Genomic DNA, 15,787 nt, shown 5'->3' with positions numbered 1-15,787 from the left:
AAGCCATACCCTTCTTCGGGTCTGGCAAATATGTACGTTTTCCACTGCCGTGCCCAAATATGCCCAATCTATGGACATTGGACATCTATATCATATGGCAACGTCACAGTAAAATCGTATAAGAGGGGAAAAACTCAAGATATGACGATCAGCTAAAGTTCACCATCATAGCTGACCGTGACAGCATAGGCACAACAACCCTCCAAAGGTCTGGAACATCCACCTTGTCACTCACAGAGAGCTCAAACAACAATACGATTGATTTCCACCAACATGGGAGTGTGGTTTTCAGAGGTGGTTTTCAGCAGCCCTCCTCGCGTTTGCAATGAGAACCGCCTGCGCTGGGATCTAAGCCCTGAACAGTTCCAACAGATGTCTGACGAGCTCATTGCCAAGACCAGGAAGGTGTACGATGCAGTGGGTTCCCTTGACCTGGATAGTGTCACCTTTGACAACACCCTGAAGGCCCTGGCCAACGTGGACGCAGAGTACACTGTCCAGGAAAACATGCTGATCTTCCCTTCGTATGTGGCCCGCAGTCAAGAGGTGAGGACCGCCAGCACAGATGCATATATGAAGCTGTCCGAGTTTGACGAGGACATGAGCATGAGAAAAGACGTCTACCAGAGGATAGTAGCTCTGGGGATGAAGGTGGAAGAAGACAGTCTTACTACAGAGGATAAGCGGTACATGGAGAGACTGCTTGGGGGAAGTATCAGAGACATACAAGACAAGATGAAGCATATGGAGGTGGATGCAGACAGTCTTACTACAGAGGCATATATAGAGACATGTATGGAGACAAACATGGAGGCAAGAAGAAGAGGACTGCATCTCCCCAAAAAGATACGAAACAAGATAAAAGGCATTAATAACGAGGTAAAGAAAACTTCCAACCTGAAGGAGTTGGTGAAGTTACGCACTCAGAAGAGTGCAATGCTGGGCTTCAAAACCCATGCTGACTTTGCCCTGCAGACAAACATGGTAAAGTCTGCCAATACGGTCTCCATCTTCCTGAAGGAGCTGGCCCATAAGCTGAAGCCGCTACAGCTACACAAAACATCACATCCTGTGAGCCTTCCCAAATACTTAAAGGAGTATTTCCCAGTGAAGGTTGTGACCCAGGGTCTGCTGGACATCTGCCAGGACCTGCTGGGCCTGTCGTTCAGCCTGGTACACGCCGCCTCCGCATGGCATCCTGATGTCACTCTGTACCGTGTCACCGACAGCTCCTCTGGACAGATAGTCGGACAGTTCTACTTGGACCTGTTCACCAGACAGGGAAAGGTCCTTCCTTATAGGGCATTTTGCTACCCCCTGCAGCCCAGCTGTCTGCTGCCTGATGGGAGCAGACAGTTTGCTGTTGCTGCCTTGGTGACCAACTTTAACAGACCCACGGCTGACGTCCCTTCCCTCCTGAAGCATAAGGATGTGACGACGTACTTCCATGAGTTTGGTCATGTTATGCACTTCCTCTGTGCTCAGGCTGACTACGCAGTTTACAATGCATTCAACGCGGAGTGGGACTTTGTCGAGGTTCCATCCCAGATGTTGGAGAACTGGGCTTGGGAGAAGGAACCACTACAGAGAATATCCAAACACTACAAGACAGGAGCTACGATTCCTGACGACCTGTTGGACAAACTCATCAAGTCTCGCTTCACAGTGCACAACCTGGGTCAAAGTATAGTCTTGGCTAAATTTGACCAGGCTCTTCACACTGGTTTGAACCCAGCTAAGGAATATGCCAGGCTTAGCCAGGAGATTCTAGGAGTCGCTGATTATCAAGCTATATTTGGCCCCCTGACAAATTACTATGACGCACACTGCTATCGCTACCTGTGGAGTGAGGTGTTCTCCCTGGACATGTTCTACACCCGTTTCAAACAGGAAGGAATCATGAACCCTAAGGTGGGTTTGGACTACAGAAACTGCATCCTAAAGCCTGGTGGTTCTAAGGACGCCTATGAGATGCTGAAGAACTTCTTGGGTCGTGAACCCAATGAGGAAGCATTCCTTCAGAGCAGACTAATGGCTCCTTACACAGCAGCTAAAGAAAAACAAACCCAAAAAAACAAAAGAAAAACACGGGAAAAAAACAAAAAAATGAAAACTGGATCTGGAGCTCTGAGCGAATCAGCTCAATCAAGACTAATCAAGACTCAATCAAGTCAAGATTAATGAAAAAGTAATGCTATTGAACCTGGGGATTGGGGAAATAATTGTATTTTAAGGCTCTGTTATTCTGTTTACTCACAATTGTTGCTGTTTATTACTTATCCCCTCTTTTGAAAGGAATCCTCTTCTATTATTTTACTCTTTAATAAATAAAAGACAAAAAAAATAAAAAACAAACAAAAGCTGATATGGAGCTCTAAGCCCCCCCCCCCCTCCTTCCCAGACCTTGTACTGATGTTATACAGTGATAAACTAAACAATGATTGTGTTTATGGTAAGCTTAGATTAGATTGTATATCACATACCATAAGCACATCTGTAACTTTCAACAGCAAAATAAATAAATAATTTGCAGCAATAATCTCAATATAAATATTATATATAATGATGTAATATTAACAATAGAAAAATCACACCCAGTGTGAAGTGGGTGGTGTGTGGTCATCACAACATGACTCACTTTAAAAAAAGAATAAATTACTTTTTTTAAAGTCCATACTGCTATTCATAGGGCTGCACATGTGTCATGTGTTTCGCTAGCCAATCACAGTCCTGAATTTGCAAAGTCAGCCAATCACATTACAGTTAGTGGTGATGACACTAGCTGTAATGTGATTGGCTGATATGAAAAAAGTATCGATTTGCATTAACAATGGAAGGGTTAGGGGGTACACAATTTTTTGGTCGGTGTCCAAAACTCACTTATAGGGGGCGGCTACACCGCCCCAAAAATCGGATATCGGGCAAAATGTCATAATCGTGCATTCTTATTATATAATACTACAGTACTACTGTACTGCAGCCTATTTACACTGGTCTGATTTATATTTTGTCGTACACCAGTGTTGCTTGCCGGCGGTGTTGCTTTATTACTACAAAAAACAAACAGAAAAAGAATCATAGTGGTTGTGGCCCTAAACAACCGCATTTATTATCATTTTTAACACCAAAGATTTCATAAGGCAGTGGTTCCCAAAGTGGGGTCTGGAGACCCTCAGGGGGCCCCCAGCTAAATGATTTATAGTTAGGAAACAAATGGACCATTAGGAACAACTGCCGTAAGGGATTCGAAATGGATTTGTGACGGACATGCGGATTCTCATTCAAATACAAACGATATCCTGTTACCTTCCAGCTGCTGGTCCTCAGCGCAGGGTAGATGTGTTGCTCCAGTAGCTGCTGGGGCTGCAGCTCGTGGACCCCCAGCCTCCTCAACAGCTCTCGTACCTGCTGGCTCTCCAGTGGATCCACGCAGCTCAGCAGAGTGGGGTGCACCACACTCACGTCCCTGTACAGTGCAGAAAATGGGCCTGGAAAGACAAGACAAGACAGACAAAGCCAATGGAGATAGTTTGGAGAAAAGCATCTTCATTCCTACAGTCTGTACATCTATTTGCACATATGACACACACACAGGCTAATTATTAATTTAAAACACAATTTAATACGCATTTCACCCATTAAGACCTGGAACGCATCTGTGTCACTTTTAGATGTCTTTAGGGTATTCAAAAATAGCAGATATACAAGCTCATAGCGCGGCACCGAGTGCCGCGCTACGAGCTTGTAGATCTGCTATTTTTGTAAAATCGTGAACATTTGTGCAAATCTTTGAATATATATATATATATATATATATTTTTAAAGCGTTAGGATTTAGGAAACATTTGTTTTATCGGCCTCAGGTCTTAATGGGTTAATACAAATATCACCTGATCAACACTTTAATTTCATAATTAAATACATTCTTTTCAATGAGGAACTGTGCTGAGTGAACAAAATCTTCTCTCTGCTGGGTTTCCCTGACAGTGTGGGGGGTGGAGATAGAGTTTGTTGGAAACACAGCAGGTGAGCCATCTAATGTCACTGTTCACGCTCTGTTTGGGCTCCTTTGGAACTTGATAAGCGGGCTGTGTACTTTTTGTGCACGTTACAGTTTTCAACACTCAGAACCACCTCCAAACATGTTTTTAAACACCACTGTCAGTATCTCAATAAGAACCTCCATGTACATCCTTTTGTGTCCATTTTTGTATATCTTACAATAGCTCTCGGGAACAAACAATAGAGCTACAGTACTTGTGCTGGCCTTTCTATAGTGAAAACACCCAACAACCCAGTAACCACAAACCTCACCAAACATACCATCAGGTACACATACACTTAGTCAATAGTGGAAAAGTGTGCCTATAACGTTAGGGGAAGCTGAGCCAATGTTGTAAGCCACAAGTCCCTCACAAAGGCACCAAACCAGTTAGTAGTTAACCCATTAAGACCGGGAACGCATTAGCGTCATTTTTTGATTTCTTTGGCTATTCAAAAACAGCAGATATACAAGCAGCTCAGTCATAACGCGTTGAGATGGGGGTCCACGGCCAAATACATATCATTTTGGGGGTCCTTGACATGGGAAAGTTGGAGCACCACTGATACAGCAACATACAGTTAGGATTTAGGAAAAGAAATGTATATATGCATTTGGCCGCACCTCCCCATCTCAAAATGTTTGGTTCCAGGGACCCCCCAGAAGCAAAGATTTGAGTAAAAAATTATCACTTAAAAAAAAAAAAATATATATATATAATATATATATATATATATATATATATATATATATATATATATATATATATATATATATATATATTGAAAGATTTGCAAAAATGTTCACGATTTAAAAAAACAATCTACAAGCTCATAGCTTGTATACATGAGGTTTAGATGCAATTCATAATTCTAAAGAGTAGACAGACAAAGGAATACGATACCATACAGGTTAATCTATACAAAAATATATATGTATTGCGGAAAAGTTACTTATTCCCATAATATAATTCATAATGTGAAACTTATATATTCTAGATTCATTACGCATATAGTACGGCATACAGCTCATGAAAATCTAAAATCCAGTATCTCAAAATATTAAGAACATTACATAAGATCAATAAAAAAAAAGGATTTATAAAACCTTTCCCATGATATTCTTATTTTTTTAGATGAACCTGTATGTATAATTCTCAATGCAGTTTAAAGCCTACCAGTCTGAGCTTGGGCTTTCTGTTTCCTGGTCGTGGTTTCCTCCATGGGGAAGAAAACGCCCTCGCCACTGAGTGCCACCAGGCGTCCGTCGGCAAGTGGGATTATGGGTAGATCCTGGAGGGTCTGTAGGACGGAGTCTGCTTCACCATAGCCATGCTCCAGAGCACGGAAGTTACACACCAGCAGCCTGGCCAGCTGGTGTAGGCCACGGTCTATAAGACACACCAAGTGATATTAGAGCATAGTCCATGGGCGCACCATGGGCGACCGGGCCTTCTGCTATACAGCCCCTTGTCTGTGGAATGCCCTCCCCGACCACCTGAGAGCACCACAATCCACTGATGCTTTTAAAAAACTACCTTTTTAACAATGCTAGTTTTAATTTGACCCTTTAGTCTAGCCTAGTTGGGTCCCATGTACTTGTTAACTAAGACCAAACTGACGGATTAACCCATTGAGACCTGAAGCCGATTCTACATGTCTCCTAAATCCCAACAGTTTTCTGAAAAACATATGTTTCTATATCAGTGGTGCTCAAACTTTTTCATGTCAAGAACCCCCAAAATGATATGTATTTGGCATCAAAATATGTTGTTCCAGGGACCCCCCAGAAGCAAAGATTTGAGTTAAAAATGTTCGCTTTAAAAATATATATATTCAAAGATTTGCACACATTTTCACGATTTTTCAAAAATAGCAGATCTACAAGCTCGTAGCGCGGCACTCGGTGCCGCGCTATGAGCTTGTATATCTGCTATTTTTGAATAGCCCAAAGTGTAAAATAATGATTTTTAGCTCAAATCAAAACATTACACAGGTCCAGGTCTTAATGGGTTAATGACCCTGGAAAAACCCTCTTCCCCGGGGCGACGATAGGCCAGTGCTGTGGCGCCGATAGGCACGCGCTGTGATTGGCCCAGTAGTCACTTTGAGTGGCAGCTTGCCCTTTATGGCGGCCACCAGAGCGACACAGGTCGCTCCAATGAACTGCAGAGGCCAGCCAATGAGGTATCTAGGTTTCTATATCTATGGAGGAAACCCTACACTCATTAACACACACACACCTGAACAAATGCCTTCTCCTTGCATCAGCTCCTTGGCCATGGCGGTGGTTACCGTGGTGACGTCAGAACCCCGGAGCTGTCGGACTCCCAGGTGTGAGAGCAGGGAGAGGGGCGGGGCGGGACACAGGCCCGGGTGCAGATAGGCCAGTGACAGGTGCCTGTCGAGTTCCTCTCGGCCAATCACGTCGCGGATCACGGCGTCCTGGCAGACGGCCACCTGGGATGGCAGTTTGAACATGACTTCACCGTCTAGAGGGACAGAGGACACTGGTAAGATGATCTGATAAACAGCTTACCTTTTTTCCCCCACGGCAACCATATTGACAAATAATTATCGTAATATTACTTCCTTCATAGGTGTTACCGATAATACTAATTAACCACTTAAGCCCTATATACTTCGTCATACAATGAATAAGAACCCATCATCATGTAGATCTGTTATTTAAATAAAGGATGGATAGGAGCACCTCGACTCTGAAGTAACATTACATAACTGTTGATGTCATGTCAATATGATGGCTGCCGTGAAAAAAGGCATATTAGTGCTATGGTTGATATGAGCACAGCACTGACATTTGCATGAATGCTGGAGGGCAGGTTGCATTTGAAAGATGAGCGGGACGGAACAATATGACAAGGAACAGACTTAAAGAGCATTTGGCAGAGAGACAGACGCCGCGGAGAGACAGACGCCGCAGAGAGACAGACGCCGCAGAGAGACAGACGCCTGCACCAATAGAACAACACAAGCACAACACAAGTTACAGAAACGGGCGGGGCGTACCTGAGCTGAGTGTAGGTAGGAAGGCCTTTCCCTTGAGCAGCTGAATAATCTGCCCGGCGACAGGCTTGAAGAAATCAAGCACCTCATCAGGCAAGGGGACAAACTGCAGGAAGTGACATAGACCCTTCAGCCCACTGAACTCTGGGTGGTCCTGCAGCAGGGACAAAAAAAGAGGGGGTAACCAAATGAGCTCGTCTCTCCCTCATCCCTCTATCTGTCCATCTATCCACCCACCTATGCATCTATCTGTTTGTCCGTCCGTCCGTCCATCCGTCCATAAATAATTCATTTGATGACCGGCGGAGTCGAGACTCAATTGAGTCTCCTACTGACCGATGACCCGGCCATCAAATGATTGCCTCAATTATTGGCTCAGGAATGAATTCATGGAGATTTTTTTTTGTTTTGTTTATTGACTCATTCATTCCTGAGTCAATAATTTGATGACCGTCAGGAGACTCTACCGAGTCTCCTACTGACCGATGCCCCGGCCATCAAATTATTGGCTCAGGAATGCGACAAAAACAAAACATCTCCATGAATTCAAGGCTTCTTGTGGTGTGTAATTGATAGAAAATAAGTAATCCTTAAACCCTTTAATACCTGGAATGCATCTGTGTCACTTTAGATTTCTTTGGCTATTCAAAAATAGCAGATCTACAAGCTCATAGCGCGGCACTCTGTGCCGCGCTATGAGCTTGTATATCTGCTATTTTTGAAAAATCGTGAAAAAATATTTTCTATATTTTTTTCAAAAAACTGTTAGGATTTAGATTTTTTTAAAGAATCTCCTCAGGTCATAATGGGTTAAGTCTCTCGTCTTACAGTGAAGACATCCATGGCCTGCAGGAAGAGCAGGGGTATCTCAGAGCGAAGCCACTGGTTCCACGAACTGTCTCTGTCCACATCTTCACGTGAAGACGGGATGTCAAAGTCACCTAGAGTGGCAGGAGAGATGACAGTAGACATGAAATCCCATGGTCCCCGTTAATTAATTCATGTGTGACACATGTGTGATCTGTCCATGTGTTTCACCTTGGACAATGAAGCGGAAGCCAAAACTGCGGAGGGGTAGGAAGGCGAAGACGGGCTGTTTCTGAGGCTGGCTTCTGATGTCACTTCCTGTGGCGTCGTCTCCCAGCTGGAAGGCCAGGGCAAGCTCTGTAGACTCCACATCCTCTTTGACCTTAAGGCAAACCACACAAAATCATCACTTTCGGCCAGCTAGTTGCTGAGGTAAGGGTCTTTACTAACAGTGCATTTCCAAAGGGGTCAACGGTCATAAAACATCCGATTGGCCAAGGGAATGGACGTTCCGTCTCACTGACAGTTCATTACACAGAGATGCACTTTGAATGGCGTTTAAAATCTGTTCCGGTAGTACGGAATATCTCATCTCCAAGTCTGAACTTGTTCCAGGCCATTTTTTTTCTTACATAACTCCAGGCAACTGGAAACTATGCCTCCCGCTCTCTCGGAGTGAGATATAAGAGAATATAGAAGATCTCTGAACAAGATAGGCGGTTTCAGGATGGAAAAGGCTATTTCTACCTGACAGCTTATTAAGCATTACCCAACAGCTGTCTGGTGAAGCGTGTGTGTGTGGGTGTGTTTACACCAAAGTCTTTGTGTGTCTGTCTGGATCCTTGTCGTCAGATTGTTTTCTATCCCAGTGGTAGAAATCAAATCACAATGGCTGGCTAATGAGAGAATTTGCATCATGGGGCCTGGCAGGGAATGCAGAGCACACACGCACGAACACGCGCACAAACGCGCGCACACACATATACATATACATACACATACAGCCGCTTGACTCTGGAGGAGGTAGACAGAGAAATGCTTATATAACACAAACAGTGCAGATCAGCAGAGAACAGACTTTCTGCCCGAGTGAATTTCATTCAGTCTCTGGAAGAGGTGTTGCCTCGTTCCTGTTAAACACAGGACACAATCGCTGTCCATCAAAGCAAAGAGACAGAACACGGGGGAGTGGGAGGGGGGTAGTACCTTCTTGGGAAGCAGTGTGCGTTTGACCACGAGCCATCGTTCTGTCCCTTGCGTGTGCTCTACCTCCAGCACACTGTGACTCAGGTCTCTTCGAGTCATAGTCACAGCCTCCTTTTTACTCTGCCAAGAGAAAGGGGGAGGGGGGGGGGTTAGAGAGAGAGAGAGAGAGGATAGAAGTTGGATTGTGTGTACATGGTTTTATCTGTGTGTATGTGGGTACAGTATGTCATACAGGTACAAGCAGCAAAATGTTGGTTGGTCATGTTCCACAAACAAATATAATAATCGATGTCAAAATATAAGATGAGATTAATATAGTTAATATAAGTTAAACCTACAGGTAGAACGGCAGGTATGAAAAACCTCTTAAAGCAGGTATATCTTTTTTTACATTTTTTATATGTTTTTGCCTTTTTGTCTGCCTTTATTGGATAGTATACAGTAAGACAGGAATTTGGGAGAGAGATGGGAGAGTGACACGCAGCAAAGGTCGTCGGGAACGGGATTCGGACCCGCGACACGCTCAGCAGCCTAGGGTCGTATGTAGGTCGCCAAGCAGGTATATCTTTAGCAGCGTTGGGGAATGTGCAGGAAGGCAGAAGGCATACATATATACATGAATTTCACTTGTCTACGTACAACATTGTGGAAGTAACATTCTGAGCAGCTGCTCTGGATCCTTAGTTTGAATTCAGTTTTTGTTTTTTGACCTGTCCTCATTCAGGGCTCTGACAGCCGCAGGGAAAACATCTCTTTTTTTATGTGCGTGTGTGTGTGTGTGTGTACGCGCATGCATACAGTACATTTGTCTGTGTCCCTTTGCATGCATTCGTGGGTGCACATCAGTGTTAATTTTGTCGACTAAAACTATGACGAAAAATGTTCGTCGACTACCTTGTTTCAACTGACGAAAACTAAATAGAAACTAATCTATGATGACTAAAACTAAGACTAAATATATTGACAATTTCGTCAACGAATAAAAACTATACTAAATGTTAGGGAAGGACGAGTAGAGGAGAGATCCAGTAGAACTAAAAGACAAGTAATTTGGTTGCGCTCGGGTGTTGCACTCTGAAAATAGCAGATCTACAAGCTCACAACCTCGATCTGCTATTTTCAGAGTGCAACCAAGTGTAAAATCAGGCATTACGACACCATCAAGGCCTGCCAAAATACATATTTTTTTAAAAGATATTTTTAGGACTTGTCTACCTTTATTTGCAAATTCAAGTTATTGTACTTTGATTATTTATTTTTTTGTACTCGTTTCTGTCAAAACATCTTGTATGTTTTGATCTTTGTTTTGTTTTGGTTGTTTTGTGTTTGTTTTACTCCAGCATGCTAGTATCTCCTTTTAGCATGATGTTTATTAACATGTGCAAAGGGTAGGCATAATAAGCTTAGGCTTCAGCCTACACCTTTTGGTCTGTGTATTACCATCATTATTATTTATTATTTAGTACTACTATTATTACAATTATTATTGATGGGAAAAAAAAAAGAGTGTGAAAAAGAACACTGTATGTACATAACTGCCTTACAGACCAAATAAAATCTACTACTACTACTACTACTATTTATAGTTTACACTACAGTGTAGATAGACAGGAAACAGGGGAGAGAGACGGGGAGAGACATGCAGTAAAAATCGTCGGGAAACAAATGCACTACCAGGCTACTTATGTGCCTTAGATGCCTGGACCACTGGACCACGGTCCAGGCACCAAAATACATTTTTAAAATTTGTAGATTTAGTCGACTAAAACTAGACCAAAACTAAAGCATTTCAGATGACTAAAATATTACTAAAACTAAATGAAATTGTATTCAAAAGACTATGACGAAATAAAAATGTGCTGTCAAAATTAGCACTGGTGCACATTAACCCCAACATCCCTATTCTCGCCCCAAAAATAGCAGAGCGGCTATTTTCAGCAATTTGGATTTGGAGTAGATTAGGTACGGTTGCAACTCAGACCCATTTGACTAAGCACAGAGGGTCTAAGTGGCTACCAGATACCTGGTTGTAGATGGTGATGGAGCGTAGGCGATGCAGGAAGAGAAGCAGGGAGGGGTGAACGTCATGGAACAGGTTTCTGGTCTGGTGGCTCTCGGAGCGCAGAGGCAGGCAGATCCTAGTGGTCCAGCTGCTGCCAGGATGGGAGCAGAAGGAAGCATGTTTTGACGAGGCTTTAAAATAGAAACTGAGACCCAGCCTTAACCCATTGATACCTGGACCGCTTCTGTGTCACTTTAAATGTCTTTGGCTATTCAAAAATAGCAGATCTACAAGCTCATAGCACGGCACCGAGTGCCGCGCTACGAGCTTGTAGATCTGCTATTTTTGAAAAATCGTGAAAAATATCTTTTTATATTTTTTTCCGAAAAACTGTTTTTTTTTTAAGCGGCCTCAGGTCTTAATGGGTTAAGAATAAAGCTTGCTTGCTCTCTCGACCCAGTAAGTCTGTTGCCTTTTTTTTGTTATGACACTGCCCTGAACTATCCTGCTGCCATGTTTTTTTCCTACAGTACACAATCCTAAAAAAAAATTGCATAATAAAAGTAGAAACAGTCAAAGGTGCATTCAGTGGAGCACAAAAATTGAGTGTTCATCATTGACTGATATGAAAAATAATGAGGAAATTGGTTTCTTGGCCTGCTGGCAGCGTGCAAATTAAATGTGACGCTGATCAGTGTAGCACTTTGCGAGATCAGCAAATACACAAACACACGAGTGAAAACAATATAATCAGTCCGTTAGTCTCCTCATCTCACCTTTGCTCATCAATTCCATTCAGGTTCACGTCCAGCGGCCTCTCGTCCTCCACCCAGTGTGGCAGGATGTATCCCATGGGACCGCAGTTCTTGTCGAAGCGGAGGTGAAAGCCGTTGGAGTGAACCTCGGGACAGTCTGTGACTTTAAACACCGACTTGAAGCCGATGCCCTTTTGTCCTGCAAAGCGTTCAGCCATCAACACCAAGACGGCATTAAACAACGAGGCTATCAGAGGGATGACTACAAGGAAACACTAGCTGTCTCGGTTCATTTACACTTGTGTCGCTTGTCAAAAATGACACATTTCCAACTGATTACGTTGACAAAAAAGTACACGTTGTTGTGCAGGAAAGTCTAAATGAGCCTTTTGCTTTCATCTCAGCTCAAAGGCATGACACTTGTAGACCAACGTAATCACGACGAACAGGCTAACAAAAAGAAGAGGAGATGTCCCCTCTGGCTGTCTGTATGTGATTATTATCAGCAGCGGCAGCAGGTGCTGAAGTTGACATTTCACAGCCCCAAGAAACGAAGGGACTAATTACAATGCAGCTACTTGACACTGGCATATTTGGCCAGCGTGAGCAGGAAGTAATCCCAGAACGCCACAGTAAATAAGTGCGAGAGAGAGATAAGAGAGATAGTCAACTCTTGTGAGGGTTAAAAGCAGCTGGTAATCACTATTACATTGCATCCAGTCAGGCCTTGCATATCAGTAATTGGGTCCTGACATGAGACAGATGGAGATCAAAGTGCATAGTCGATGAGGTAATAAAGCGGCCTATTCAGTAGTGCCTCAAAGTATGTTTTACAGCTTCACATGCACTGATGGCAAATACTATGTACACACAAAAAGGCAGCTCATCAAGGCGCCCTTCACGTAGCTACTATACCTATGTATCCATATTGGTGTTTGCCCTTGGTGGTGCGTCCTACATCACAGATAGCCCTGATGTTCTCCTCCTGAAAGCCGCTCTCGTTGTTGAGAATGGTGATACAGTCTCTCTCCACCACAAAAGCCAGGGCGGGTACAGTGCCATCCAACGGGTAGCTGTTGTCATCTGCATTCTGGGACATAGGTTTGAAAATAACTGGTTACAGTTGGAGTCATCGAATATGCTCCGATGTGCGGAGTTTTCTCTGCATCTGGGACGGTAGTCTAGTTTACACATAAAATCACAGTATGTGACAGCTGACAAAAAGGAATGGCATGTGATTGAGAAAGGGAGTGAGAAAGGGGGGGGGGTTAAACACCTGTATGAGCTCCAGAACAAAGTGCGTGTCTTTGCTGTACAGTTCGGCAGAGAGCCGGTCCAGACTTCGGCCTAGCCTGTCCTGGTGGACCTTCATGAGCTTCTGGCCCTCGGCATTCAACTCCACGCCTATACCGAATTCGCTTTTCCTGTTAAAATAACACAAGAGAGGCAAACATGAAGGAGGGTGAGAATCTTACCGGTTAAAATAGGATTAGGACACTACTGGATAATAAGCTTTTCAACTTGTGTAGATAAAAGAAAGCTTCAATAAACTACAACAGATTTCAATCAAGTCATGTGGATCTTGGAATCCACATGGGAACAGATGGTTCCAATGCGGATCTTGCCCCTGTCCTACTCCCCCCGCCCGGGCTGGGGTGGCGTCTGTCAGCAGGGAGTGTTTCCCTGCTGACAGACGCCACCCCAGCCCGTAGGACTACGTGCAGTGACTAATATCACCCTCCCTGCGCCCTGCTTCTCTCCCCCGAACACGTGGAATTGTGTTCGTGTAGACGCTCGACAAAGTGGGTGGCAGGTTTACCACTGCGCCACCCGAGCAGCCTTACGTCAGTTACAGTATCTATGACGTCAGTTGTCTAGGACAGTGGTTCTCAAACTCTTTTATGTCAAGGACCCCTATAAATTAATTTGTATTTGGCCGCGGACCCCCATTTAACAGATTTTATGCCAAGGTGTTAAACATTTTCAAAGAATGTCAAGATATTTTTTAAAGTAGCTGATGTATATAGGGCCTTGGGGGTCCCCGGACACCACTTTGAGAACCCCTGGATTAGACCACCAACCACCATGACTCTGAGAGTGTACCAATGGAACCAAATGGACCCGTAAGGGACGAGAAATTTGGCGCCGATCTGTCCAGCGGCGTGCAAGATTAGCGAACACCCAGACACAGAGACAAACACACACACACACACACACACACACACACACACACACACACAAACACAGCTAGCCCCTTGCAGAGCCATGTTGTGAAAAATACAACTAATACAAGGTACAAACCTGATGTCGTTGATGACAACTTCCTGGAGGTTTACCACACTCTCCGATTGGCTACTGGCGCCATCCTCTTCGTCGGAATCGATCAATTCCACCTCTACCTCCTCCTCGTCCTCATTGCTTCCTTCTGCTTCACTCTGCCTTCCGCTGAAGCTGTGCGTCTCTCCATTAGGCACAGAGGTTAACTCATACAGCTCTTCATCTTCTTCCTCAAGCTCCTCCTCCACCACAGCATCATCTGATAGCAGGAGGGTATGTGGCAATAATCAACCAACATAAATGGATATGAACCTCCAGCCCCCTCGCTACTAAATCCTGAGCGTTAATTTAACTCAGTTTAAAAATGTATCCTTTTTTCTTTTCTTTTTTTAAAGAGTTGACCACTTTCAACCTGGCATGTCAGAGAGGTAAGATTCTCAAAAACGTCACAGAAAATAAGTAAACATTTAAAAAAAATCTATAACATCACATATACAAGCTCATCTACAAGCTTGTAGATTGGCTATTGTCTGTATTCGTCTTACGACAAAGTATACGTACAGTAGGGCATAACTACTTAAGCCCTACATTCTTCGTTGACCGGTGTCCTAATACTTGGCCCTTTTTTCCCTCTATATCTCTTCACAAGAAAATAGCAGAAAAGAAATAGCTCACACATTTGTGGAGCTGCTATTTCCACCAAATGTTCGCCTATTATGACATGTGCAGAATACGGTCGCAAGGGTTCAATTAACACATTAACAGGACTTGGCAGACCAGGGTACTGCTAAAGATATGGCACTGTTTTGTTTAACCCATTAAGGCCTGAGGTTCCGAATCTACAAAATGTCTTCTAAATGCTAACAGTTTTCTGAAAAATGTATGTTGCGATATCAGTGATTTTCAAACTTGTCATGTCAAGGACCTCCAAAATTATATGTACTGTATTTGGCCGCCGACCCCCATCTGAAAATGTTTTTTGCTTTAAAAATAAATATATTCAAAGATTTGCACAAATTTTCACGATTTAAAAAAAATAGCAGATCTACAAGCTCATTTGCCATTTTTGAATAGCCAAAGTATAAAATAATGGTTTAAGTGGATACACAGATGCGTTCCCGGTTTTAATGGGTTAAGCTGCTGCTCAGGCTCACCTTGTTGTTGCGTGTGGGAGGAGCCGAGACTGTAGTCCACGTTGGCGTCCTCAAGATACTCATCTTCATTCAGCGCTGACAGACTGCTGCTCACAGAATCCACCAGGTTAGACTAAAGCAACACACACAAACCAAATCAAAAAGGTCTTCAGAGGATGAAGCTCATTATAAAATGCATCTCACGTTCCCGAGTCAAAAAGCAGAGCATATATGAACTATTCTGACCTTGCGCTGCTCCACAGGTGCTGTGCAAGGATGGCTGGGCTTCTGTGGAGCTACCAGTTTGCTGTGATAATCCTTGACCCAGTCTGTGATGCCCAGTAGGATGCCCAGCTGGTGCAGACGGTTCAGGTGACGTGGGTCGGACCGGGCCATGGTAAGCAGGACCGCTTTGGACTTAGCCTGGCCCAAAACACGGGAGAAAGGCTCCAGAAACACCTGGAAGGCACACAGGAGGCACAAACACAAATGCACATTTTCATTGATAGACCCAGAGTGTAGCCTATTTCATACGACTA

At 43.7% G+C, this 15,787-nt stretch overlaps 2 protein-coding genes across 5 annotated transcripts in view; one reads left to right on the top strand and one right to left on the bottom strand.

Annotated features, from left to right (window-relative positions):
- Nucleotides 1-15,787, bottom strand: part of LOC311059488 (uncharacterized protein) — a 54,585-nt gene that overhangs the window by 19,561 nt on the left and 19,237 nt on the right. For 3 of the 4 annotated variants that reach the window (XM_084077470.1, XM_084077472.1, XM_084077473.1), the window contains 14 exons: nt 15,495-15,707; nt 15,270-15,381; nt 14,140-14,374; nt 13,115-13,262; nt 12,754-12,928; nt 11,860-12,037; nt 11,105-11,234; nt 9,082-9,201; nt 8,107-8,257; nt 7,897-8,009; nt 7,072-7,222; nt 6,285-6,533; nt 5,220-5,432; nt 3,307-3,488 (listed from right to left, as the gene is read on the bottom strand). In XM_084077470.1, the coding sequence (XP_083933596.1) occupies nt 3,307-3,488; nt 5,220-5,432; nt 6,285-6,533; nt 7,072-7,222; nt 7,897-8,009; nt 8,107-8,257; nt 9,082-9,201; nt 11,105-11,234; nt 11,860-12,037; nt 12,754-12,928; nt 13,115-13,262; nt 14,140-14,374; nt 15,270-15,381; nt 15,495-15,707 (2,370 nt within the window). The remainder of the gene's footprint in view (nt 1-3,306; nt 3,489-5,219; nt 5,433-6,284; nt 6,534-7,071; nt 7,223-7,896; nt 8,010-8,106; nt 8,258-9,081; nt 9,202-11,104; nt 11,235-11,859; nt 12,038-12,753; nt 12,929-13,114; nt 13,263-14,139; nt 14,375-15,269; nt 15,382-15,494; nt 15,708-15,787) is intronic. The other variant, XM_084077471.1, reaches the window with a different exon arrangement.
- On the top strand, nt 274-2,181 carry LOC311059563 (thimet oligopeptidase-like; the record flags this gene model as incomplete). The annotated part of the gene is made up of 1 exon (XM_084077573.1): nt 274-2,181. The coding sequence occupies one exon, from the start codon at nt 274-276 to the stop codon at nt 2,179-2,181; it is 1,908 nt and encodes a 635-aa protein (XP_083933699.1).

The sequence above is a fragment of the Gymnoscopelus microlampas genome (assembly GCF_963454915.1).
Source record: "Gymnoscopelus microlampas genome assembly, chromosome: 14".
NCBI classification, from domain to species: domain Eukaryota; kingdom Metazoa; phylum Chordata; class Actinopteri; order Myctophiformes; family Myctophidae; genus Gymnoscopelus; species Gymnoscopelus microlampas.
The sequence above is the reverse complement of the archived record's forward strand: the minus strand, read 5'-3'. Positions and strand labels throughout refer to the sequence as shown.